Source organism: Dicentrarchus labrax, unplaced genomic scaffold, assembly GCF_905237075.1.
Source record: "Dicentrarchus labrax unplaced genomic scaffold, dlabrax2021, whole genome shotgun sequence".
Classification (NCBI taxonomy): domain Eukaryota; kingdom Metazoa; phylum Chordata; class Actinopteri; family Moronidae; genus Dicentrarchus; species Dicentrarchus labrax.
In genome coordinates, this window is record NW_026136720.1 from 3,344,572 (window position 1) to 3,371,139 (window position 26,568).

General features: G+C 42.4%; 1 protein-coding gene across 2 annotated transcripts in view; it reads left to right on the plus strand.

The window, feature by feature from the left end:
* Positions 1-26,568, plus strand: part of znf423 (zinc finger protein 423) — a 163,696-nt gene that overhangs the window by 22,402 nt on the left and 114,726 nt on the right. For both annotated transcript variants that reach the window (XM_051381003.1, XM_051381004.1), the window contains exons 2-3: positions 5,538-5,600; positions 21,254-21,463. In XM_051381003.1, the coding sequence (XP_051236963.1) occupies positions 5,538-5,600; positions 21,254-21,463 (273 nt within the window). The remainder of the gene's footprint in view (positions 1-5,537; positions 5,601-21,253; positions 21,464-26,568) is intronic.

Sequence of the window (26,568 nt, forward strand, 5' to 3'; positions counted from 1 at the left end):
AAAGACACGTGTGCACAAGTACAGGTGGGGCTAATTCATTGTCCATGCACCAACCACACTCTTTAAACTACTGATGTGTTGAACTTGATATCTTGAGCCCCCCCTGAGCAGATCTGTTGCTTAAATGATGTCTCATCCTAAAAATAAGAAAACATCTTCCTACAAATGAGCAGCAGTTTTGCTCAAAAAGCGGCCAACACGTCAGACACGTCATCCTTCAACTCCCTGAGCTTTAGAAATGATAATCTATGAATGAGGCTGTATTTCGTTAGCACCATAGACTGTATGATTAAAAATGGATGTAGTCTCCGTGGCGTCACCCAGAGGCTTCTGAAGAGCCGCTGTGAAGCTCAGTGTGGTCGTCGTCATCTTAGCAGTCCTGACTGCGCTGGCTCCCGGGCTAATCAAAAAAGGGGCACAGAAGTGGTTTGGGTGGAGCTCAGGCGGGCTGAAGGTAGACTGGTTACTGAAAACAGTGACCTGGCCTGATCTGTGAATAGTGGCTGACCGATGTAGGTTTTTCAGTAGTCGATGCTGATATTTAGAGAGCAGGATTCATAATGCTGATATCAAAACAAAGGAATTCCATTATTCTATGCTGTAAAGTTGGGCATTTTAATATGGGGCCTTATGGAGATTGACTCACTTGTGGAGCTAGCCCCAGGTTGCCATTTGAGGACCTGCAGTCTTTGCTACCTCTGTGTTGGCTTTATTTGCCAGGCGTGGAGGTTGCTCCTTCATTAGCGCCTGCATGAAACTCTGGCGGTAGCTAATCGGCTTATCGTGCTCCAATTTATATTTTCCAAACTGGAGGCCTGAGTGTGAAGGCAAGTGAGATGCACTGAGGGCAGAAAAGAGATGGAGTTACACACACTTGTGGATACCTTGAATGCTGTGATTTTCCATAGAGACACACATATTTCAGGTCTCTCTCTAAGTGCATGTTTTCCCTAATGGTGTGCACTACCTACAGGTATACACATTCCAATTAAACTCTCCTTCCTTTTACTCATACAGCGTATGTGTGCTCAACCCTTCCCACATAAGCACAGACATACACCCCCCACCGACCTCCTGGTGTGTGCAGGGTTCACAGTGTGTGTGTCTCTGAGGGGGGACAGAGGGAGGATAGGGGAATCTAAATAAAGATATGTGTGCTTGGCTAGTTTTACACACTGTATTCCCCACAGTCTTATCAGGAAAAATCAGGCTTTATCAGAGGCAGAGTTACCAGCACATCTAGGTCTTTCTTCATCACTTCCAAAAGAACATGTTTTTATCACAATTTCACCTTTTTTATTTGTCAGGGAAAAGATGCAGAGAAATCCTGTCACAACAAGACCAGGGAAGCCTGGTTCAAGCAGGAGTGTGGACACAGCAGGGAACGCTGCTTGTCAGAAAGTGAGACCTTTGATTCAGACCTCTGTCCATAAGCGATACAGATCCCTCGTTTCATGTAGGTTTCAGAAGGTTTTCGCTCCCTTCTTAACGTCAACGAGACAGCAGGATATTGTCAGGTTGCTGAGATGTGTGTGTTGTGCTCTGAAACAGGTGATGTAGCACAAAAAGTGGCTTGGAATTAGGATTCAATGAATGTCTTTTTAAAATCTCATATGGTTAAATTTTTCTACTTGCAAACAAATGCATCAGTATTACCTACACACCTCTGCATGGCATTCCCCTAAAGATGATGAAGCTCTCACTCATATAGTATTGCATTAATCACATAACCCAAACATAACTGAAGTGCAGGGTAATATGCTACAGAGCGCTGCAGGGGTGAGTCCTAAAACCCAGAAACCAGCTAGCATTTTTATTTTAATCACACTATTTGATTACAAGTTGAAGTCATGTGACTGATGTGTAGTCCGTTTATAGCCTAACGTTAGCTCATTACTTCTGGTGATTGCATTTACGCTTCAAAAATCATAAAAGTATTGTTCATTTGTGAATGTCTTGCGGAACAAAACGTCTATAAGGATCGTAAACCTTTGTTCGCCACTTATTTTCTGCAATAATCCAAAATATAATGGAAAAATCCCATTGTTTTTCTGTTGAAGGAACCTTGGTTGGCCTATAAAAATGCACCAGCCCTGCAGCACTCTATAGGTGTTTTGAAGGAAAGCCCTTTTTTATTAGATTAGAGGGAAGTGCTTTGTTTTTCTTCTGGTTTTCTTTCCCCATAACTTCTCTGGTCTGTTTCTGTCTGCTGTGTTTGGCAGACATGTTAGTCATGGTGGGAGGTCTCTATCTGCGCTGGGTTCAGTTCAGGCAGATGCACGGCCTTCGAATCAAAATCCTGTGTGGGTCTGTCTCGAGTGCATATGTCTGAGTGTGCTGTACTGTGTGTGCATATGTGTTTGTCCAGGGATCCATTAGTCGGTTATTAGCACACTGCGGTCCACATCTGGCCCTAAGAACCAGCTACAGCCCCAGATTCTCCAAATGAGATTCCAGACTTGATCCAAATGCTCGAGTCCTGACCCAGGTTGGTTGCTTTAGTTTTTAAGGAGGGTCAGTCAATCCTGCTGAATCGCTTCAGTGCGGCATGCATTTATGGCAACACTACCGTAGCTACTTGAAGACACTGCATGCACACACAAGGATCAAAGGTGAAATATTGGTTGTTGTCAGACGGTGACACAACATACATACATTAGGGGTGGGTAAAAATATCGATACGGCAATATATGGCGATACTTTGCCGCTCAATATAATATCGATTTTTCAACTCCAAAGATCCGATTTTTTTTTTTTAGATGGCACCGAAGAGCGACTCTGCTGTGCGGCGCATGTATTTCTGTATTAGAGAGAGTGGCTGAGGTCTTTCCAAAATGGCCATCAAAATAACAACGCCTCCGCAGTTTAAAGCTGACGTTTGGAAGCACTTTGGCTTCCAAGTTAAAAAAGATAGTAAGAACAACGAGTTGGATAAAGATAATGCCGTTTGTAAGCTTTGTCTCGCTGCCGGGAAATATTGTGGGAACAGCTGTGCCCAGGATGTATGAAGAGGTGAAGAAAGTCGTGAAAACAACTCTTAGCGCTGCACAAAGAGTTGCCTTGACGTGTGACGGATGGACGTCCAGAGCCTGGGGACTGGGAAATGGTTACACATGTTTTGCAGACGACGGCAATGCATGAGAGCCACACCGGCAGTAACATTGCTGATTTGCTGAAAAGGGCAATGGAGGAATGGGGCATACAGGACAAAGACCCAGCCATAGTCACAGACAACGCTTTCATATGACCTCTTCAGTTCAGTGTTCAAACAGTGACACAATAGGAGAAACATTATTTCACTTATTTTTGTGCATTGTCACTCAGGGTACTTTATCCTTTGTTTTCAGCTGCACTGTGAGTCGTACTGCAGGTTACAATGATTTCAGTTTGTTGGTCAGGGAAAAGAGATTAATGGTTACTTTGAGATATTTACAGTAGTTTCAGTGACAAGAAATTTAATGCACTTCATTTTATGGTTTCAACTGCAGTGTGTAACACCGCATTTTATTTTCAATATTTTTTTCAGTGAATGTCATGGAAATTAATAAAATGGAGAGGTTGTTTTGAGTGAAATAGTTTTGACTCAGTTTTTCCTCTGATCAATATCATCTGATGTACATATACAGGTCCTTGTGTTTTCATCTCTATTTATATCGCAATATCGTGATATTGTGATAGATGGTGATACTATTGTATCGTGACCAAAGTATCGTGATACCTATCGTATCGTGAGGTTCTTGCCAATACCCACCCCTAACATACATACATACATACATTACAGATATTATATTAATAGGGAGGTTTTCATTGGTGTATAATTACCTGAATATAAGAATTGTTGTGTTTTTGTTACTTTAGAATGAGTCCACCATGTTGAACCTTTGAATTGGCTGACAGATTCTTACACTAATAAATCATATGTTCACTGCGAATTATTTGTTTTTTTGTTGTTTATTTGTTGAAGTAAAAGTGCGATGATGATTATTTTACAACATCTCAACGTATGCAACAAAGATAAAGTAACTGTCCTCAAACAGGGTTGGTCTTGTCGGTTCGCCATGTTGAACTTTACTCACCAATTCTTTCCTTGGTCTGCACATAAAATATATTTGACACTATTAACACTGACACAGGGGGTTAAACTCAAACAAGGAACAGCTCAACAGTTTGTTTTTCCTCTAAAAGGAACACTTCAGTGATTTATAACTTCTTGTTTTCATTTGAGCTTTTGGCTTAACTTAAATGTGAGGATGGAGGAGGGCGTCAAGAGGGAGCTGATGAGGATGTGGAGGGAGGAATATGAGGCCAGGTATGGGGGGGTCCCTGGAGAGGGCAGGATGAGAACTAGGATTTTGAGAGATCAGAGACGGAGGTGAGTAAGTGAGGAGTGAAGAATCGCGTGGTGGGGAGGGGGATGTACAGGAAACCCCATTGTGTGGTGACTCCAGCCATTTCCTGTTTGTGTGCCAGCTGTACTTCCCTCCTTCCTGTTGTACCCAGGAAGTCAGTGTCACATTCCAGCTCTGATCAGCTCCGTGTGCGTGTGTTAGAGGAACCTCAGGGACCTTGTCTTTGTCAATACCTGCATGTTTGTTGCTTCCCTGGTATATTTTTAGGGGGTTTAAATAACACATTACACTTGTAGAGGTAGAGACAATAAAGCCCATAATGTAGTGGTCATGGTTTATGGAGACAGCTTGAACTTTGAATCTGAAGTTGGGGAGACAGGGGAACACAAAATTAATTATAGTATAATATATAATAAAGAACCAACTGAGACTTGTAGGATATTACTGGAGAAGTATAGTGGAAACTACGAGACTTGTCATAAAACGATCTGTGGTCAGTTTCAACACATCAGACTCCTCCAGTCTGTTACTGTCATCATGTCTCTGAAATATTGTCGACATTTAAAAGTTAGACGTTGCTACTTCCTCCCGCTCTACAAAAACGAAGCAAAAATATTGGGATGCGAGCGCTATCATCATCCACATGTACTATATCAGTGGTTGAGTCACATGATGTCATGAACAGTATTTAGGCTAATAGTCTTCCAGGAAGAACTGTGGTGTCAGATGTACGGACAGTATGCACCAGTCTGCCTCTGTAGTTGTTTTTAAATGGGAGTGACTTAAAGGTCCAGTCTGTAACATTTAGAGGATCTGTTAGCAGAAATGGAATATGATATTCATAGGTATGTTTTCAGTAGTGTGCAGGTTCAAACAAAGTGAATCGGGGAATCAAGTGTTGACTTGCAGGGAATAAAAAGCATTAACGTTAGTTGATTCAGGGAATTAATTGATTTGTGGCACACTTTTATAACTTTGGCTTTGGACGAATATAGTCTAAAGTCATCCAATTTATGACTCAAGTCCTCTGCCTGTAGTTGCATTTTTTTGTCCGACTAACCTAAACCAGGGGTCAGCAACTGGGCTTTTGGTGGCTCTGAGCATACTTGGTCTGCCTTTGCTCTCTCATGTAGAAAATAAATAATAAACATGCAATTTGTCTTTCTCTCCCTCTTCCTTTCTCCTCAGCGGTAGAAGAAGGGGAGTCTTCAGAGTGTGGAGGGACCTGGGATGAATCAACTGTCCAGACAGGTTAGTGTCGCACACACACACACACACACACACACACACACACACACTGATAATGTAATCGAGTTCCAGCAAGCTGTCAAATCCACACAAGGGGCTTAAGTCTATACATCTCTCACACACAAACACACAGACACACACAATTTGTAATATCAATTCCACATGGTTTATAATGGCCTGCTCGGAGGGGATATTAAGGAGAAAAAGGAGGAAAAGATGGAGAGATGAAGTGAATGTAGAAAGAATTAGGATGGAGGGATTTGGTGAAAGTATTAGGAGAGGGAAAACCCATATAAGAGAGAAAGGAGATTTGAAGAGGGAGAAAGAAGGAATGAGAGGGAGATGTGGAAAGACATGGAGCTCTCACTGGTCTCAGGAGTCAGACTGAATGGAAAGAGAGATGACAAAGGGGATATGGAAAGAGAGAGATGGGTGGAGGGGGGACAAGATTTGTGTGCTTTTTCGCTACTCTCTGTGGTCTGGTGATATCCTGGGAGGAAATCAGAGAGATGGTTGGGCTTTTCTTTTCGTTTTGTTCTTTTCTTGGATATTTTTTTTTCTTGCGGTTTCTCCAAACCAACTGCTCCATTTCTCCCTCTCCCTCCCCTCTTCTTTCTTTTCTCTGTCTATCTCTCTCTTGCTTGTTTCCACCGCGAGATGGAAATGTGAAATTATCCTCACTCGCCCTTTTGCCTTGATGGAAAAAGGAATAACTCAGCCGACTGCACTCCGAAGTTAACGTATGAAATGAGAAATAATACAGATTCTGTGTCTAAATAGAAGCATGTCAGAGGATGTGTATGACAGTAGGCTTTAGGTGACCCTCGTGGTATGTACATTAAACCAACCACTGTAGACCATGTCATTATTAAGGCTGTAATTTAACCATATTTGGAATCTGTCAGTGAGACTTTATGAATTAGAGAAAGCACAAAGCGACATAAAGTGGAATTAAGAAGATATAAAGTATGTAGAGTGTCCAGCAAATGTACCCGTCCCTGGTTTGGCTGCAACTCAGTCAATCAACAAATCTACTTATTACTTTCCCGTAGGGATGCACCCGACTTGGATTTGGCCGTTTAATACAAAGATTTGACTATCTGTTCCCAGTTCAGTGCCACACTAAACTCCCATATCAGCAGTTCCTGCGATGGAAACTCAAAGACATCTGATTTCCAAGCAGAGAAAGTGAAAGTGTGCTGGACGGCAGTGGAGGAGGTTGAACCACCGTCTGGTTTAAAAGTGGTTTAGCCAGTGTCAGCTCTGGGGCAGAGAGCATCGGTCACCTGCTGCCCCGCTGTCCGGCGTCACGCTGCCCTCCTTTAACTATCACTCTTCTTCGCTTCCATCACAGTTAGTTGTGTGGTTCAGTCTGCCATGCTGGTGCTCTGTGTACAACGACGCAGCTAAAAAGCCAAAGTGCAGAGATATGACTGATAAAAGGCTCTTCTCGACTGATTCAAATCATAGACACCCTACGTTCATGATTATTCGTTTGGGCCGTAGAACCCACACAAGCTAGCCGAGCTCATGGAGTTCTCTTTAAATGTCTTGTATCCAAAATATTCAGTTTACTATCACAGCGGTTTCCAAACTTTTTCATGTCAAGGCTCCCAATTTTAGAGCATTTTGTCTCAAGGAAAGGTAATTATTTTTTAAATTCCATCAAACTGGGATCGCTATAAATTACAATCAATAAAATGACCAACCCTTCTTCCGTCATTCCAACTTCCAAAAAAAGTTTCAATATTTTATTTCTCCTTTTGCTGGAGAAAACCATCGTAAAACTCTAAAATAATCCCAAACTGTTCACATTTGGGAAGCTGGAGCCAGTTGTCAGTCATTAAAATTGGTGCAACAGTTGATCGACTAATCATTACAGCCAGTGGGCGTGTCCAGATGGGGACAGGGGTGGTCTTAGTGGGAAGATACTGGTATCATAAGAAACTAGACGCCCCCACCATGTTAGCATGCCAGGAAGGAGATTAAATAATTCTCCAGAGTTAGGATAAATTTGCTTGACCTCTGACCTCAAGATATCTGAATAAAAATGGGTTCTATGGGTACCCAGAAGTCTGCCCTTTATGTTAATCTCATGCAGTGTTTTGCATGTACGGTAATATAAATGTGTAAAAATGTTATCGCCTCGTGTATTTAAATCTTTCTGGGGTCCATAAACAGTGTTGGAATTGCATCAATTGGGAATGAATGGAAAGCTGAGAGAGTCTGTAACCCCCCTGATTACAGCTCATTATTAGCAGGCATTGTATTGCAATTTCTGTGATGAGTCAAAGATTTCAGGGTGAAAAATGGCACGTCTGTTGGCTCCATATGCAAACCATGGCGCAGCAAGGCTATTGACACGTTTCTCACTCATTAGCGCTTAGTAAAACTACAGGTTTTCCAAACCATGGCAGTTTGACTGCTGTAGGTGTTTGCCAGCTGTAGCTAGTTTTTCTGCTCTGGTTTGCAGCCTATCAGAGAACAGTTAAACACTTCCCCCGACTAGATCCCAGCAGAGGAATAAGATACTGCTGAATGTGGTAAATACGCAGTTATCTCTCTCTCTGCCTCTCTTACCCCGTCTCTCGTTCAGCTCTACAGGGATGGAAGGATAGGAAAGTATGACCCTTGGGTTGTGTATGACGTACTGAAACCCCCCCCCCCCCTTTTCCTCAGACCTGTGCTAACTCTCCTCCGGGGGCGCTATGCCTGTGTGTGTGTGCTGTGTGTGTGTGTGTGTGTGTGTCTGAGTGTGCATGTTAAGGGGGGGTGCTGACTGAGGTCCTGGGTGGCTCACTAGAACTGCTGTGTGTGTCAGTTCCTGCAGGAAGCTAGAGTCCCATGACACACACACACAAGCACACACACACCTATCTCACACTCTTCCTCCCATAAAAGCACACTGTCCCATATTCCCTTACTCAGCCACTCTTTCAATTTGGATTTTACCATCAATTCCCTATCCCAGCACCCTCAACATCACTTCCTCTCTCTTTCTCGGTCTCTTTCTGCCTTCCTAAATCTCAGAGTATCTTTCTTCCTCGCTATCTGTCTCCCTCTCTTCTTCCATCCCTTATGTTTTTTTTTTTTTTTACTTTTACTTTTTGTCTGTGCTCATATTAGAATAAGTGTGTGAGAAAAGGAGTGTGAATTGCTGCCTATTTTTTATTCAAGCACATCACAAAGAAAAAAAACCCCTCGTTTCCTTTACTCCCTGGGAGATGGTGTCGACAAGGACGGGGTGAGAAAGAGAGGAAGAGAGAGAAAGAGAAAGAGAAAATGGAGAAATATACCTTCCCATCCCGCTATTAAATTCACAAACTTCCACCCCTCCTCTATTCTTTCTCTATTCCCTTTGTCTGTTTCTCTCTCTGTCTCTTTTGCACTTTTTCTGGAAAATGTGTGTTGAGTTTGGAAAGACCCGCGGGAGGGAAGGCGGAGGGAGGCGGGAGGGTGACTCGAAGGGAATAGCATCGAGCCAACCTATTCTTCCCCCTTTCCACATCTCCTCCTTTCCTTTTCCCCCTCTTCCTCCCTCCCATTGGTCCCAGAGAGGAGCCCTCAGAGGCCAAAGGTGCCTCGACGCCCTCTGTCTCTCTTTCCCTCTCCCTGCCACCCCTTAGTGGGACAGAAAAACAACTTGTCCCCTTCCTTCCTTGTTTCCTCTCTTGCTCCCTCACTCCCCCACTGTGCTGGGAGAAGAAAAAAGGGAGAAGTTGGCAAGGGTTGAGAAAGGAAATGAGAGAGAGTTGGTAGCAGCAAAAGTGTCACTGTTTTAAAGAGTCATCCACTCAGACTTCACTGTAGGAGAACAAACCAGGTAGGGGTGAGACAGATCTCACACACACACACACACACACACACACCGAGGCAGGAGTGCACTAGAGGCATGTGTAGGTGTGTGTGTGTGTGATGAAATCCTCCTCTGTGTCTCTAGAGTCTTGTTTTTCTCAATTCTTGTCTGACAGTCTACTATAGACTACACACACACACATATACACACACTTATTGTTTCTCTTGGACAACATACACACAGAGTCGCATACAAAAAGAGCCAGTGAGTCATCATGGAAAAGGTTTGTCAGGTCCCCAAGCTGAAACTGAGAAACTGAGACCGTACAGAATTATTGTTATTCACAGCTTAAGTACTGTACTAATGTGTGTGTGTGTGTGTGTGTGTGTGTGTGTGTGGGTGTGTGGGGACATGGACATGACTGGCTAGAAAGTTTCCTCCTCCTATTAGATGACAGAAAGTTTCAAGAAAGTGTGTTTGAGTTCAGTTTACATTAATTTAATTTCTAATACAAATGTCACAAATTAGAAACTGCAACAAAAATAGAATATAACAAATGTTAATAATTCTCATCTGTCCAAACATAAAACACACAACATAAATGTGGAATGCATTTTCAGAATTCACATATGTCATTTGTTTAACCCTAATAGACTATATAAGTAAATATAGAGGCTTTCTTGGTTTAAGTAAGCGTAGCTCATAAATATACATAATACAGACAGATAATTGTATAAAAAGTTCCCTAAACAGGAAATAATCTGACCAAAATGAATCCAAAATATCTTCCTGCAGTTACTGAGTTCCCTGTTTGGGTTCATTGTACAGTTTTGTAATATAATATGAAATATCCATAAATGATGTCACTGAGTCAGTTTACCAAATGATAGGAAAGGTTGAGAACCACTGCTCTAATGTAACAACCCAGAATCTACTGTTGAAAATACACTGCACTGTGTAGTTCTTCACATCACATCTGGGTACTTAAATGTAGGTCACTGCAAAGGGTCAGATGTTCCAGGTTAGTTTGACCTTTGACCCTTGGTTTGCCCAGAATCTTCTCCAGAGCCTTAAAGGGTTTGATTTATTTCTACAATAAAAACAAAATGATGAAAAGCATTCAAAGAAAATTCCCTTCTTCAGAAGCGAAAGACGACAAAGTGGTAAAACAAGATGTGTTGAACGACGAGTATCAAACATCCCCGATCCATGGAACCTCACAGTAAGTGAGACTGGGCGGGGAGACGTGCATTTGTGCCTGTTTGTGCTCGTTTGGAGCTCAAAAGGTTAAATGACAAGCAGACGAATTAATTAAATCTTAAATTCAACATGGTTAGATTGGAGGATACATTTACATAACCAGCTATCTATCCATCCATCCATCCATCCATCCATCCATCCATCCTTCCATCCATAAAGACAGAGAGAGAGTGGAGAACGTTAGGAAGTGAGATAAATGAGGAGGTGAGTGAATGAAGGGAGATTATTGGCAGTATCTCTATTCTCTGTAATATCTTCATGATGGCCAGAGCTGAGAAAAACAGGACACTGGCCCTTCTCTCTCTGTCTCTCTCCCTCTCCATCCCTCTCTCGTTTCCTCTCCCTCTCTTCCTCTTCCTCTCTCCCTCTCTCACCACTACCCTCTGGAGGTCCATAATGTAGTTTTAATTTCCCCAAGGCTACCACAGGAAAACAGTTCCTGTGTGTGTGTGTGTGTGTGTGTGTGTGTGTGTGTGTGAACTATTATTGCCTGCTTGTGACAGCGCACAGTGCATCTGTGTTTTTGTCTGTATTGCAGCATTTAAGCCCTTTGTGTGTGTGCAGTTTTTTTGTCGGTATGTGTGTGTGTGCACCAAAAACTGAAATAAGTGAGCAGCTGTCATCTTGTTTGTGTGTGTGTGTGTGTGTGTGTGTGTGTGTGTGTGTGTGTGTGTGTGTGTGTGTGTGTGTGCGTGCGTGTGCGTGCGTTGCATGTCTGGCTGATTCGTGTGTTTGTGTATATGCAGCGTGTTTGTGTATCTTTTCTGCTACCTTCCATGACGTGAGTGGCTCTTTCATCATCCTGTTTCCAGACATTGGTGTTGGGTGCTGCTCTCCCTTGCCGCAGCAGGTCCCAAGGGTCTGTGTGTGTATAGCTGTGTGCATACAAGTGTGTGTGTGTGTGTGTGTGTGTGTGTGTGTGTGTGTGTGACTGGTACTCTGTGGCTCAGCAGATCTTCTCCCGGAGGGGGGGTTATGGAGGCCTTGTTTTGTGAGGACACACATGTACACAGGCTATTGTGGGGGGAAAGAAGCTGCGGTGGGAGGCAGAGAGGAGGAGGTGAGGAGAGATGGCTTCTTTATATAGCCACCTAACACGCACTCACACACTCACAAAACAGAGCGAGGCAGAGGGTGAGAGAGGGCTGGGGGAGTCATTCTCCTGAGACACAGAGAGCAGGCCTGTGTTGTTATGTCCAGCTGCACCTGTTCAGTGTGTGTGTGTGTGTGTGTGTGTGTGTGTGTGTGTGTGTGTGTGTGTGTGTGTGTGTGTGTGTGTGTGTGTGTGTGTGTGTTTGGAGCTCAGATAGGTGGGTCAGCAGGAGCGTCTCACTGTAATATTGTTTAGATTGACAGCCGTCGACTCTCGTTGCTTCACTGCTCGTAACCAGATAATACTTCAGCAATACGACAGTCGACCGAGTCTTCTTTCACTCGTCCTCTCGTAGCCGTGACCACTGAGCGTACGATATGTAAAACATCAGAACAATAACAAAAGACCACCATTGCCTTCATTGCAGTCAGCTTCTCCCGGTTAGGATTCCTTCAGTGTTTCTCACTCAGGAGGTTTCTACCAGGAGCCAAATTATCCACAGAGGTCTCCTCCTCTCCAAAACAAACAGACCCGCTGATTAAAACCAGTCAAAATACTGAATAAAGCAGTTCCACCTTAAAAATTTTGTTGGACAGACAAAGGACGTCCCGGAGGGGCTGCGAGCCGAGCTGCTGCTAACGTTAGCTCAGATTGTTTCTCTGATAACTTAAGATCCAGACGTTCGATGACTAAAATCCTTCATCCGGTTCAAATCTAGAGTTAAAAAGCACCAAGATCTAAACAGTGGATGGTAACAATGTGGCTTCAGACTGGATCAACAGTCAATGTATGACAGCTTCTGGCAGACAACCACAACGCTGACGCAGGCACAAAGGGGATATGACGCCATGGACAGGCGACCGGTGAAATGAACCATTTAATTAATCAAAATGACAGATTTGTCATCATCTGGGATGATGTGAAGTAATGATGATATTACAGGAAGCAAGTAAGCTAACGCTACGTTACAGCTGACAGGTGTTTTACAATGTCATTTTTAGTTTTGACCAGTTTCTCTAGTATCGCCTGTACTCTACCTCAGAGAGGAGGTTTCTTTTAATTCAAATGAAGTGAAGCAGAATATCGGCTGTATTGGGTAGATTTTTGAATCAGTGATTGAATCATGCTTAAGGGCCATACAGTTGACACTCACAAGAACTCACTGGAAGTAAGTGCCGTGTCTTTCTTGAGTTGCACTGTAGCCCATTGGGCGCTCAGAGCGAGCCGCGTGCTGCAGGTCTGATTTGAACCTCGTGGCTGGTCCGTAGCCCTGCTGAAGGTGGTGGTGGTGCCCAGCCAGGTGCCTGTGAATCCTGGCCCAGTGTGGAGTGCGATGTGGAGCAGAATGAAAGCCTTGTGTCAGGACTGTTTGGTTTCTAAACATTCAGCTGGAAGCTCCACACACACGTTTTCCCACCTTTTGATGCCTGTTTTAGGCTTACACAGACATAGATGTGTGTGTGTGTTTTTATGTATGCTTGGCTGGCAGATATACATCTCTCTGAACTGCGGAGTGTATCCCAGACAGGCCACAGCACCAGCTCCTGGCTGCCAAATCTAACACTTGAATAACTACCTTACCTTTGCAGTATTACAGTATGTTTTATTCCCCTTTAACTCTCCCTCTAGCTCTGGCACTCTTTTCACTGCACTTCTATCACCCTGGGGCAGTTCACGAACATTTCCCAGAGTTCATTAGTTCCCTAGTTTTCTTCCCACAGGATATATAGAGATGTACGGTGGTCATGCTGACTGTGTGTTTGATTTTTGGTGTTCCAGTTTGTGTCTCCACTAGCTTATGTTGGCAGCTGCTCACAACAGCACCATGAAACCAAAGTCAGACTGTGGGACGGAGTGTGTCTGTATTTAGTGGATTCAGTGTTGGAGGTCTGTTTATATCCCACTTTTCTGAGTCTTTGTCTGTCTGTCTTTCTCCCATCCAGTATGTTTAGGGCTTATTATAATTTAGCTCACTAATTACCTCAATTAACTCATTTTAACATGGGTAATAAGAACACACACGACTAACAAACACTCCCGTGCTATGAGCGCACACACACATCCACACATACTCTTCTGTGAGCCTAACGAGTGGTGATTAGTGGGTCTCAGCTAGGCGTGGTTAGACTGTGTAACATCATTCTGCACTGTGGACTCTGCTAATTCACTTCTCTTTATCTAATTACCCAGGGTGCGCACAAACATACACACACACATGCACCCATACAGCGCACACACACACCACCTGCATATATCTTTCCTGCAGATATGCAAAGTGACCTCATTATTCCTGAGGTATCCATTTATATATTTATATTTTTATCTGTTAATAAACAGCCCATTGTCCTCAGGTTACCGAGGCTGGTGGGTACATCAAGAATATTGCCTATTCCTTTTCCTCTGGAGGCACACAGTGTAAAAACATCTTCTCTCCACACCTTTGCCTGATATTTTGACGCCTGCATATGAAAATTAAAAATAGACTAAAAATATGCTATGACTCTCTCTGGAATCATGTCATGGGGGCAATTCATTACCCATGAACGCATGACGGTCCCAGATCAATATAGTGAGGAATGATAATGCTGCTGTTGCTGTGATATAGATTAGAATCCAGGGATGAAGTGATGCTATCATTGCGTTAATAGCTGCGGATGGTCCTCTCTGTCGCTGTAGACATCCTGGTCATGCTGCCATATTCACACAAAATCTGTGTTATTCTTTTTCTGCACAGACGCAGCTTTTTATTTTCCTCCAGACCCAAACAATGGTTTTCAGTCCGAGTCTTTAGGAGCCAGAACACTGCTGGTTCTCTATCCTACCAGCTAGTTAATTTCCTGTAATTGCATTCACTGTGCATCCCAGGTGTGATTCAGTCCCTCATTACACGGCTAGAATAAAAAGCAGGAGGGCTCTGTGACTCAGGGACCGCTAGAAAACCCCTCATCTGAAACACGCCTTTAGGTGAATATTCTGAATATTACCGTTCATGTTTCATTTAGCGGTGAAATTTGTACTTTTCAGATTTTCTGCAGGACGTGATTTTGACTTATTGTTTGTCTCTGTGGATGACGTAAGGATGTAATGGGGTGTCTGGGCCTGGGATTGGAGGGTTGTGTGTGTGTGTGTGTGTGTGTGTGTGTGAGAGAGAATGTGCAGTTATTCCTGGCATAGGGACAGTCTGTGACTCAGAGATAATGGTTCTCTGTAGAGCGTGTGTGTGTCTGTGTGTGTGTGTGTGAAGGAAAGAGAGACTGCGAGTGGATGGTGCACACATGCTATTTGCTAGGGACCACTGTCGTACTATTCAATCAATACCCCAGCACACACACACGCACACCCCTCTGCACCCTAAGCACCCATGGGAGTTGCCTGCTTTCATTAAGTAGGCCTGCTGCTTCTTTCTGGTGTTGTTTGGGTGGGGGTGGGCTGGTGCAGAGAAGGAGAAAGGAGGGAGTTTTGTGAAAAATAAGAGAAACACAAGTAAAAAAAGATGACGAGTGTCTAACATGTACAGCCATGTCCAGCTAGTTTAACGCAGATACATCAGAGATTCGCTTCCGTATAAGCAAGAACATTTCTCCGTTTCTGTTGTCAGTCAACACACGAGTATAAAATGAATTGGGGACCATAAATGCTACTTGTGAACCAAGATGAAGTGTAATTGCTGCTCTGCTGCACAGAGACGTTCTCTGCTTGCAAAGATCTCTGACAGCATAAACACAACACAGGTTAATGAATGAACAGCTGAACTGTGCTTTATTTGACGTATGAGATTAATGAAATGCAAGTTCTTGTTCTTTTTATGTTCAATCCAAAATCCGAAAATTAAAAAAAACAATTATAAATCCAGAACAAAAAACAAAAGACAGATTATTTTTTGTACTTTTGATTTTATGCTCAGGTCAAATAACGAGGATTTTGATATTTAATGTGTCTGATTTGTGTCTTGCACTTGATAAACTTGCATGTAGTAAATGTCTGATTAAATATATGAAGCTCAAACGTCAACACGAGTGTTTTGGAAAATAAAAACTTGTCGCTCAGTTTGCAGCTGATACACGTGCACTGGGACAGGAATGGCTTCAGAACTTCCCCGAGAATCCTCCTGTTTTTAAGATTTCTTCAGCATCAACGTAATTCAGTGATAGCTGTCAGTAATAATAATAATAATAATAATAATAATAATAATTTTTATTTGTAAAGCACTTTTCATAAAGGAATCTCAAAGTGCTACAGAAACCAAGAAACAAAATAACAAAAAACACTAAGGGCAATAACACATTAAAATCAGCAACCAATAATAATTCAGTGATAGCTGTCAGTACATCTGATGCCACACAGTACAAATGAACAGTTAATTGTTCATTCGGCTAACTTCATTTTACAGAATGACGTGGCTGCACACAGTCTAACTTACCGTATCCATGGCAACATGATACTTCCTGTTTCTGGTTCATCTGTTCACAAAAGTGACATTTTCCAACACAAAAAAACAAAACACTTCAGGCTCATATTCATCACATAAAATCAGTGTATTTTCTGCAAAGTTAGGATATCAAGTGCAACACAGTCGCAAACTCCCTGGTTCCACAAATCGCGTTAAATATCAAAATCAGATTCAGTTCTTTTCATTTCCTATTTGCTTTTGATTCATGAATGAATAACAAATACTTTTCTGATTTTGGACTCTATATTGAATGTGAAAATAACGAATGATACGCAGATTCAACAACAACACAAAGCTCAGTGTTGGATGGAACACATGTAGCTTCGTGTGGATAGAAGAGCAAATGGAGACAGGCAGAGTTCACAGACGTGTGCACCTGCGCTTTTAGGTAGCGACTCCCTGAGAATGTAATATCTTCAACGTGCGTTTGCACTAAAAGACTCGAATTATGTACATTGCTTCTTGACATGATGCTAACAACAGAACGCACACACACTTTGGCCTAGCCAGGAGGTCTGTCCTCACAGTGTGAGAGTGGTAATGATCCTAACAGCTATAATATCCTGGAGGAACTTCCTGTGACAGTACTTTTTAAAGGCCCCCCCATCTACTTCTCTCTGAGATCCATAAGAGGACACATAATTATCCTGTCCATGTGTGAGGTGGGTGGTTTGTGGCAGGTAGGGTGTTCCATACAGACCCATGTGCAAATCTAAACACCACCAACTGTGTGAGCCTCTCTCATCCCTTTGTCTTCCTCTGCCATGACACCCGTGTATCTCTCTTCATCCCACTCACACTGATTGAGGACTGAAGAGCAAATAAAAGGGTGAGCAGATGCAGAGAAAAACAAGTATTCAAAGAGGAAAGAGGGGAGAGATGAGGACAGAGGGGTGTAAGATGGAGAGGTTTCATCTGGCTCCTCCCTCTGTTGCTATGACAGCGGGTTGTGTTGGCATGCACTGGAGTTGGCACTGCCCTCACCTCTGGCATCAGGGCACCCTGGGGAGTGTGTGTGTGTGTGTGTGTGTGTGTGTGTGTGTGTGTGTGTGTGTGTGTGTGTGTGTGTGTGTGTGTGTGTGTGTGTGTGTGTGTGTGTGTGTGTGTGTGTGTGTGTGTGTGTGTGTGTGTGTGTGTGTGTGTGTGTGTGTGTGTGTGCTTATGAAAGGCACAAAAAGGCGCTGCACTGTACTGAAAAAATATCCAGCATTTATTTTCTTATCCATATTTTGTGGAATCAACCTTTTTGTCCCAGAAAATGTGTGGATTTTACATTTGAATGAGCTAATTATTATCAGAATACATGTTTGCATTAATACAGCTCCTCCAGCCCTGAAATTAAAAAGCAAGAAAAACATGTAATACAGCATTCAGAACGAAGGTGTAAAATGGATTTGATAAGTTGAGTTCAGACTAGTGGTCGTCCGATGTGTGTGTATGTATGTTTTTCAGTGGCCGATGGAGATATTTAAAGAGCAGGGGGACCAGTGGCCCAAATATAATGCTGATATCAAAACAAAGAAAAGTCATGTATAATTCCATTATCCCATGCACATTACAATCTAATATACGTGGTTACTGGATTTTTTAATTAATTAATGAAACAGTAAAATACATTGATTTATGCTGTATAATTTAGAATGAGACTTTTATAGACTTACATTTTATTTAGGGTTGTACAGAATTTAGTGATGAAGCATTTGAAAATAAGAAATAACATTACAATAAGCTGAAATACCAATAAATATTTCTACTGCAAAAAGTTGTTTTATTGTTTCAAATATTATAGTTTATTGCCTTTTTAACCTTTTAGCTTAGGTAGTACAGATTTTAGGGATGTGAAACATTTGAAGATGCTCCAGGAAATAACATCACAGTAAGCAGAAATACCAATGGAGGAACCGGAATCATTTCTGTTGCAGAGTTAGCCAGTAACGCTTTACAGCACGATGCACTCAGTGAATCTATCTATCTATCTATAGTTCAGACTGTAATCATTGTCAGTTATGTGCAGCGTACTGTGTAATGAACAAAAAGCAGTAAAGTAGTGGTGCTATTTTGTCCTGATGTCAGAAACATTCTCATATGATATCTGGTATCGCTGTCATAAAAACAGGTGTGTATGTGTGTGTTTGTGTGCACATCTGTGTGTGTTTGGACATGCGCCTATATGTTTGTGTCAGTGTGCACACCAACCAGCACATACGTGTGCATACATGCGATGTGTGTGTATGTGAGAGTGTGTGTGCATTGTCAGCCAAAGGGGGCCACTTTCTCTCCCTGGCCAGACGGTGCTCTCACCACTGGACAGATGGCCAGCACCCTCCCTCTCTTCTTCACCATCCCTTCATCTATCCCTCCTTCCATCGCTGTCTTCCTCTCCTGCAGCCCCCCCAAACACCACAGCACCTCAATCCCTCTGTCCCCGCCTCCCAGCATCCCTCTCTCCCATTACACCTCTCCCATAATAATCAGAGTGGGTCGGGGTGTGTGCACCTCGCTCGCACTTTCTCTCTTCAACTCGAAAGCTGTTGTTGCTCTCTCGACTTTTGTTTTACTGGACCTGACACGATCACGTGGAAAATCAGGGGAATGGTTTGTGATTGTAGTCGGAACTTTTCTAACAACAAAATTATATAAATGAAGAGGAGTTGTGCTAGGCGGCAAGACCAAAACTTTCTATTTATGTGTATTTGTTTGCATGACTGGGCCTTTTTATATAGCTTTTCTACTGTCAGGACTACATAGAATATAAAACCACTTTAATGTCAGCATGTGTATACTAAAGACTTTGATTACTTAGCTTTTTCTTGGCCCCACAACATTATACAATATATAATATAGAAAAGTTTTGCGAAATGAAAATGATAAAATGCCGTTTTAACCCTTTAAGATCGCATCCCCACTCATATTGTACCACTATTTAACAATTTATGCCAAAAAATGAATAATATAATATAAAGATATATAATATATCTATGACTTAAACTACTTAAACCAATAATATCGTGGCATTCAGCCGTCCCAGTCCCAGCAGAGTGGGCTGATGGGTCCAGTATAGCTGCATGTTGTTACAGGAAACATGGAAATATGCAGAAGAGAATATCACTTTTTTATGTGGACTAAAATAAAATAAAAATCATATGCCAACTTTAACATTGCTTCCTTTACAAAACAATTAAAAGACATTTTAAAATAGTTGTATAAACTAGAGCCCGACTGATATTAGAGAGGGCGGCTGATATAGGCAGCTGGAGTGAAAATAGACACTGATATGACTTCACAAAGGTTCTCAGAAGGCTTTCTTCAACAAATAACTTTATTAAAGAATATTTAAGTTAAATTAAATATTCTTTAACATGTGTAAGTATTTTTGCATTATACGCCCAAAAAAAAAAAAAAAACCTACTTGTCTGAAAGCTTGGTAGTTTGAATATGTGGACGTTTGGATATTTGAATATGTCTGTATCTACTGGTTTGTCCAGAAAAAGGTCAGAGGTGAGACACACACACATAAAACGTTCCCACAGATGAGCATGAAACGGTGTGTTCAGGAAGGGAGAGGGTTAAGGGTGTTTTTACATTCAAGGTTTCAATTCTAAAATCGACAGTCAAGTAAATCATCAAGTAAGAAACAGCCATGCCATCATGTTTTGCCCTGTTAGAGTAAGTTGTGAGTTATTAATTGTTGTGTTATAACGTTATAACCGTTCCTAAGAGTGGTACGCAGTTAATAAAGCTCCCCTCTCAATACACGCGACCCAACTTACCCGACCGTAGTCCTCTTCACAGCAAAAACAATATGGCGGCCTGTTGATGAGTAAGAGCAGTTGTTTCAGCTATCTGCTGCTGTGGCGCAAATAAAAGTGACACTAATGAGAAGAATATCCTAATAGAGGGGTACATTTTCTGCTGCGTACATGTTTAACATGCTGTTGGAAGATGTTAATGGGCAAAACTGAATGAATCCTTTTTGACCCGCCACTGCACTCGCTAAAGGAAGTCAATTTTTCATTAAAAGTAATGGAGGTTATTGATTCCCTGTAATAGCCAGCACTTCAAATTCAGTAGCAGAGATTTAACTTTACTGAGTAACCTCTTTATTAGGTGCATGTACAATCAATCAAATGCAATAGCCCTGCAGTGAATCCTTTGCAAACCTTTTTCAGGTGTTTTTTGACAGTTGCAGTACCAGATTGGGCTGGATGTGTTATATGGGGTTACTCTCCGGGTTAAATGATTTGAGACAGACGGCAGTTGTTCCCTGTAAAAATGCAGAGCAAATAATGTGTTTCCTTCACTGCATCTGTAGCCATAAAAATACATCTCATTCATGTTTCTGCTCCATATCGTTCTCCCAACCATCTTTTCCTCTCACTTTTTGTTTTTATCTTTCTCTTCCTTCTGGTAGCACTCTCCTCTCCTCTCCTCTCCTCTCCTCTCCTCTCCTCTCCTCTCCTCTCCTCTCCTCGCCTCTCCTCGCCGGCGTCTTCAGTGTCAGTCCTATTGGATCCTCGGCGTTTATAATGTGATAATAAGGTGTGAAAATGGAGACACAATGGAGCAGTGAGGATTGGGCCGGCACAGCCTTCCACTGGTCCCCTCTCACACTCTGCCTGTCTGCTACCAGGACACACACATTCACACAGACACATTCACACACACACACACACACACACACACACACACACACACACACACACACACACACACACAGGCTTGGCCACATGCTGAAGTGACGGTTCACACACACTCAGTCAAGTTGCACATATAATTTATAAAACAGAGGTTAATAAATATTATTTGTGCAGGTAAAAACAAACCAAATCCAAACTGACATGTTGTCTTATCAGGCTACATCCAGTAATGATTGTTCAGAGAATATGAAGTAGACTTAACATATAAAATAACCCTGAAAAGAATCTGAGCCGGTCCGTAAAGTGGAAAGTAACGATAAGCATTGTGGAAAGCTTTCTGGAAAACTTGCAGCTGGTAATGAAAAACAAGTGTACATTAGCTTTAAAACTGACGGTTATGTGTGTTGCGTGTCTCCTCAGAAGTCCCGGCGTCTGACAGAGAGGTAGAGCACAAAGACGGTCACGGGGCGGGTGCTGAGGATGGAGAGCATGAGGAGCACGATGACCGCGATGACCGAGATCACGACGACGATCTAGATGACGAGTCCATCTTCACCTGTGACAACTGTCAGCAGGACTTCGACTGTCTGGCTGAGCTCACTGAACACAGAACCAACCACTGCCCAGCAGGTAAGATTGTTTAAGGTGCACTGTGATTGTAGTTGTGTTCCGCTTTTTAACAAAATCATGACATGTCAAAGATACAAAGTGTGCTTGGAGTCCTGTATACCTCAGTCAACAGCACGCTAACAGCGCCTTGGTCAGGGGTCAGTGGTAGACAACGTAATACCTTTATGTGTGGGTAAAAAGAAAGGGAAAATATGAGAAGAAACCAAAACAAATGAAAGGATTTTCAGAAGATTCAATCAGCAATGCTCACATCCAGCTACATTAAAGGTCTAGTGTGTAATATTTAGGAGGATCAATTGGCAGAAATGGAATATAATATTCATAGGTATGTTTTCATTAGTGTATAATCACCTGAAAATAAGATTTCTTATGTTTTTGTTACTCTAGAATGCGCCGTTTTTATCTGCAGCACGAGTGGGACACCTTCAGTGGAGGCCGCCATGTAGAACTGCCATGTTTCTACAGTAGCTCAGAATAAACAAACCAAACACTGGCTCTAGCTGGGCCATTCACATAGTTTCTCTTTTGTGCTTAGAAGCAGAGGGTGAAGTGAGGCAGTTGCAATCTGCAACCACATCGCTAGATGCCACTAAATCCTTAACACTGGTCCTTTAAACAATTGAAGGGATTTATTTTCTACATTTTAGAGATATATATATATATATATATGAGAGAAATTAGGTAGATCTGGATCAGTGCCCTCATTAAATAAAATGTCATCCATTGATGGTCCAGTTTGTAGGATTGATCATTGTATCATTGTAAGGTAACGAAAACACAACAATTTTTATTTTCAGGTGATTATACACAAATGAAAACATACCCATGAATATAATATTTCATTGTGCTGATTGAATCTTCTGAAACTCTTTGGGTAAAGAGTGAAAATGTGCCACTAAAGTGCTGCATGTGTCTCAGTGGGCAGGTTGCTCTGCTCTGAGACTGAGGTACAGATAAAACAGTTTAGTTGCATAACGCACAATCACTAGTCTTATAGGTTCCTGGGTGACTCAGGCCCTCCCCTGTTTCTGAATACCTATAGCTATTGGATTCAGTTGTGTCCCACAGGGATAGACTTGTGCACGCACACGCACACACACAAAAGCCGTTATTAGTACTGGTGTAATTAATGGAGGGGCTGAAAGGAACGCGGCGGGGGCATCTGGTTCCTACAGATTAATCCAAACGCTCGCTTATTACAAGCCAACACACACACACACACACACACACACACACACACACACACACACACACTTTCTTGCTACTGCAAGGCAGTCTGCCTGTTAGCATGTGAGAGTGTGTATGTTTACTTTTGATAGAGGGATGAAGAAATGGGGAGAGAGGGGGAGGGCTTTGTTTAAACTGGTGAAGATAGTGTTTCCAGAGACTGTGTAATGTAGATGGTAAGACCCCTGCCACAGCTGCCTCTTATTCACCCGCAGGCTTGACATCCAATCCCACCAGAGTCATTGGTCTTAGGTCTCCCAGAGAAATGTTTGCAGATGCAGTAATGCAGGCAAGGTGTTTGTTTGCCTTTATTAGATATTCTGCAGAAGAGTAATAGAAAATATGTAGAGTGGTAGAGAGAGGCGACACAAAGTGCAATCATGTTACTAACATTGGAGGATCCTGGTATAACGGGAATTTACAGGAGATATTGGAAACACAGATAATGGCAACCAATACAAAGGGAGCTCAATATGAGTGTTTAACTGTACATGTAAAGCTAAATGTAAAGCTTTAGCCTTGTTAGCCTTGTTAGCCTCGTATCAGTTTAACCCAACCCAGACGCAGTAAGTAAGCCATGATGTAACCTACCTTACATGTAATTGCTTTCTTTTACAAAAAGGGGAAACCCGTTTATGCTTTTATATTTTTTCTTGCCTCTCTCCCTGACCGACACGTAAACACACACACATCACATGAACACACACACACACACACACACACACACACTGAGTCACACCGCCAAAAGCGCAGGGCTCCTGTCAGAGCTCTGGATGTGGCCTGTGATTTCAGCACAGGAGTCTGGGGAGGGTTACATGTTGCTGAGTGAGAAAGCAGAGGGAGGGGGGGGGGGAGGGAGGGAGCACAGAAGAAAGAAATGAAATGAAATGATAAAACATGTTTTTCCCAGGAGGAAGAGTGGTTGAGATTGCAGAGTAATCCCCCAGCTCAGCGGGATGTGTGTGCACTTGCATGCAGGGGTCTGTGTACGTTCATCTGTGTGTTGGTGTGTGTTATTGTGTGTGTGCTTGTGTATGAAGTTAGTGGTGGGACCACAGCTTTCTGGTTATTATTGAAGAGAGGGCTAAATTAAAACACATGGACTAAAGAATCCTTTTAAGTTCTCTGTTAGAGACCCCCTGGGATGTAGTAGGAGGACATGGGACGCACGCACGCACGCACACAAACACAAAAAAAACACACAGCCTACTGGGGATAAACACACGCCACTCTGGATCTGCATGAGAGAGTTAATGTGTTCATGCATTTTGTAGTTTGATGGTGTGTGTGTGTGTGTGTGTGTGTGTGTGTGTGTGTGTGTGTGTGTGTGTGTGTGTGTGTTTGTCCCTGAGCAGAAACCAAACAACTCAAGACATCAGCCATCTTGGTTGGGGGTGACAGACGGGGGCCATCTTGCCAGAAGTAGCTAGCTATGATGTATGATGATCAAAATACTTGTAGAAGTTGAAACAAAAACAAGATAATCTGTCATCACCACAAAATCACCGCTGTGCCAGCACTAATCTGAGCTCAGATTCATGGCAGCAGAGTTCACTGAGGCCAGGAGAAGTGAGCAACTTAGCTGGCAGTCACATGCAGAAACTAACCAGTAAAAGAGACTGTAGCTTTTCTTCTTCATAATTAGAAAAACAGTTGTTGCGTATTACTCTGGATTGTGTTCGATGCAACTTTTAATGTGAGGAAGACAAAAGGGACATACGTTGAATACATCAGTCGGCTATAGTCCTTTTAAAATCCTTCTGATTTGTCAGACAATTTACACGAAGTTTGCAACAGAGAGTAAGTATGCAGTGTGAAAAGGATTTTAATTTACTTTTATAAATGTGTTTGAGAAGGAATTCTTGTGATAGATGATAGGATGTTGGGCGACTGGACAAAGATATCGGGCGATTTTTGTTGGAATATTTCTAACATATTGCCCAAGCCCAATAGATGTTTGACTCATAATTGAAGAAGTTTGAAGCTTGATTTAGGAGAATAGAGATCAGCAGCACAAGTGGAGTCACTGTAGATGCCAACCCAATTCTGGAGGAACACAAACCTAGTCCCAAATATGGTCATAACTTACACAGCTCAATGTGTGTGACCTGTGACCTCCTTTAGTTTGTAGATGGCATGGGGAGCACTATATCATTCGTCTAACATAAAGTTCCTTCACAGTGTTTCCAGTAGTAACTCCCAACAGACCAAACACAGTGTTCATTTGTTGCAAGAAATGAAATAAAATGTGTTGTATGTGACCAAAGTCCTCCTATGTGATACAAAGAAGTGTCCATTCAACGCAGCCTGTTGCTGTTATACTCAATCGCCCAAACATGAAATTTAACATTTCAGTCTTTGGTGCCAATCTCTTAAAGTTTCCTGTAGACACGTCCACTGTCAGCGATCAGTTACTGAGCAATATCTGATGTAAATCTGTGGGTCCCAGGTGTGGACTTGAGAACTGTGTTAGTTAGCACTGAATTCTCTGCAGAAAAAGCGCTGGTATCTGTAATGCTAACTATACTGTTGTAGCAAATGGGTCCCAGGTTAGCAGCTAGCTGCGGCTATAACATCGAATGGGTCCCAGGTGCGAGAGTGAAGCACCAAGTAATTCAGTGCCACTCTAGCAGAAGGCCTATAAAGAGGCACCATTAATTTGAGTGGAAATTGGACAAACACACACTCACACACACACAGTGGCACAGATCAATGACACATAAATGTGTGTACACCCACTCAAACACGCACATACCCACAGACCCCACACATCTGGTTAATGTAATGCCACATTAATGTGCATGAGCCTGACTGCTCAGCTGGTTGTGTGTGTCTGTGTGTGTCTGTGTGTGTGTGTGTGTGTGTGTGTGAGATAGAGATTGTGAGCCTCTATTACAATACCATTGTTATTCCATTGTGCTGCAGCTTTAAGCCGGTGTGACAGCTCTGCTTTTAAATTGTGGATAAGATACTCAGTATCTGTGTGTGTAAACTGATTCAACTGGCACAGTTGCTCCTCCCTATGTATGTAGTTAAGTAACTAGCACACAAATGATACTTTTGGTATCAATAATAATGCTTATGGCATGATACAATGCCTTAAAGCTATAATATGTAACATTTCTGCATTAAAATACACTAGAGCTGTTCTATATGTAGTTGAGTTGTGTTCTTACATTATCCCAAATGTAGGCAACGCCGCGTTTCACTGGTCGACTGTCAATATCTTCTTTGCGAATGCAAAGACTGTTGATCCAGTCTGAAGCCACATTGTTACCATCCACTGTTTAGATCTTGGTGCTTTTTAACTCTAGATTTGAACCGGATGAAGGATTTTAGTCATCAGACGTCTGGATCTTAAGTTATCAGAGAAACAAGCTGAGCTAACGTTAGCAGCAGCTCGGCTCGCAGCCCCTCCGGGACGTCCTTTGTCTGTCCAACAGCGTGGGAGAAGCAGTGATTTTTAAGGTGGAACTGCTTTATTCAGTGTTTTACCATTTTTAATTACCGGGTCTGTTTGTTTTGGAGAGGAGGAGACCTCTGCGGATGATTCGGCTCCTGGTAAAACCCTCCTGATTAAAGACAACAACTCCCATGATCCCGCTACTTCACAGTGTCTCCAGACGTAATCTTTTGTCATTGTTATGTTATTGTACGTTTAATGCAGAATTTCTGCAATACGTAAGGCAACACTGTATTTCTCAAAAGAACTGTAAATGGCAGTATCCACTCTATAGTATCATTTTGTTTTCTTTGTAGTACTGTCTGATACTCTGAGCCACATGGTTTAGAGGCTCTGGGTGCATTTACTTCCTGAGGTGCATATAGTGTGTAATATCTATATGTGTGACTTTTGGTACATGTGGGTCTATATCCTG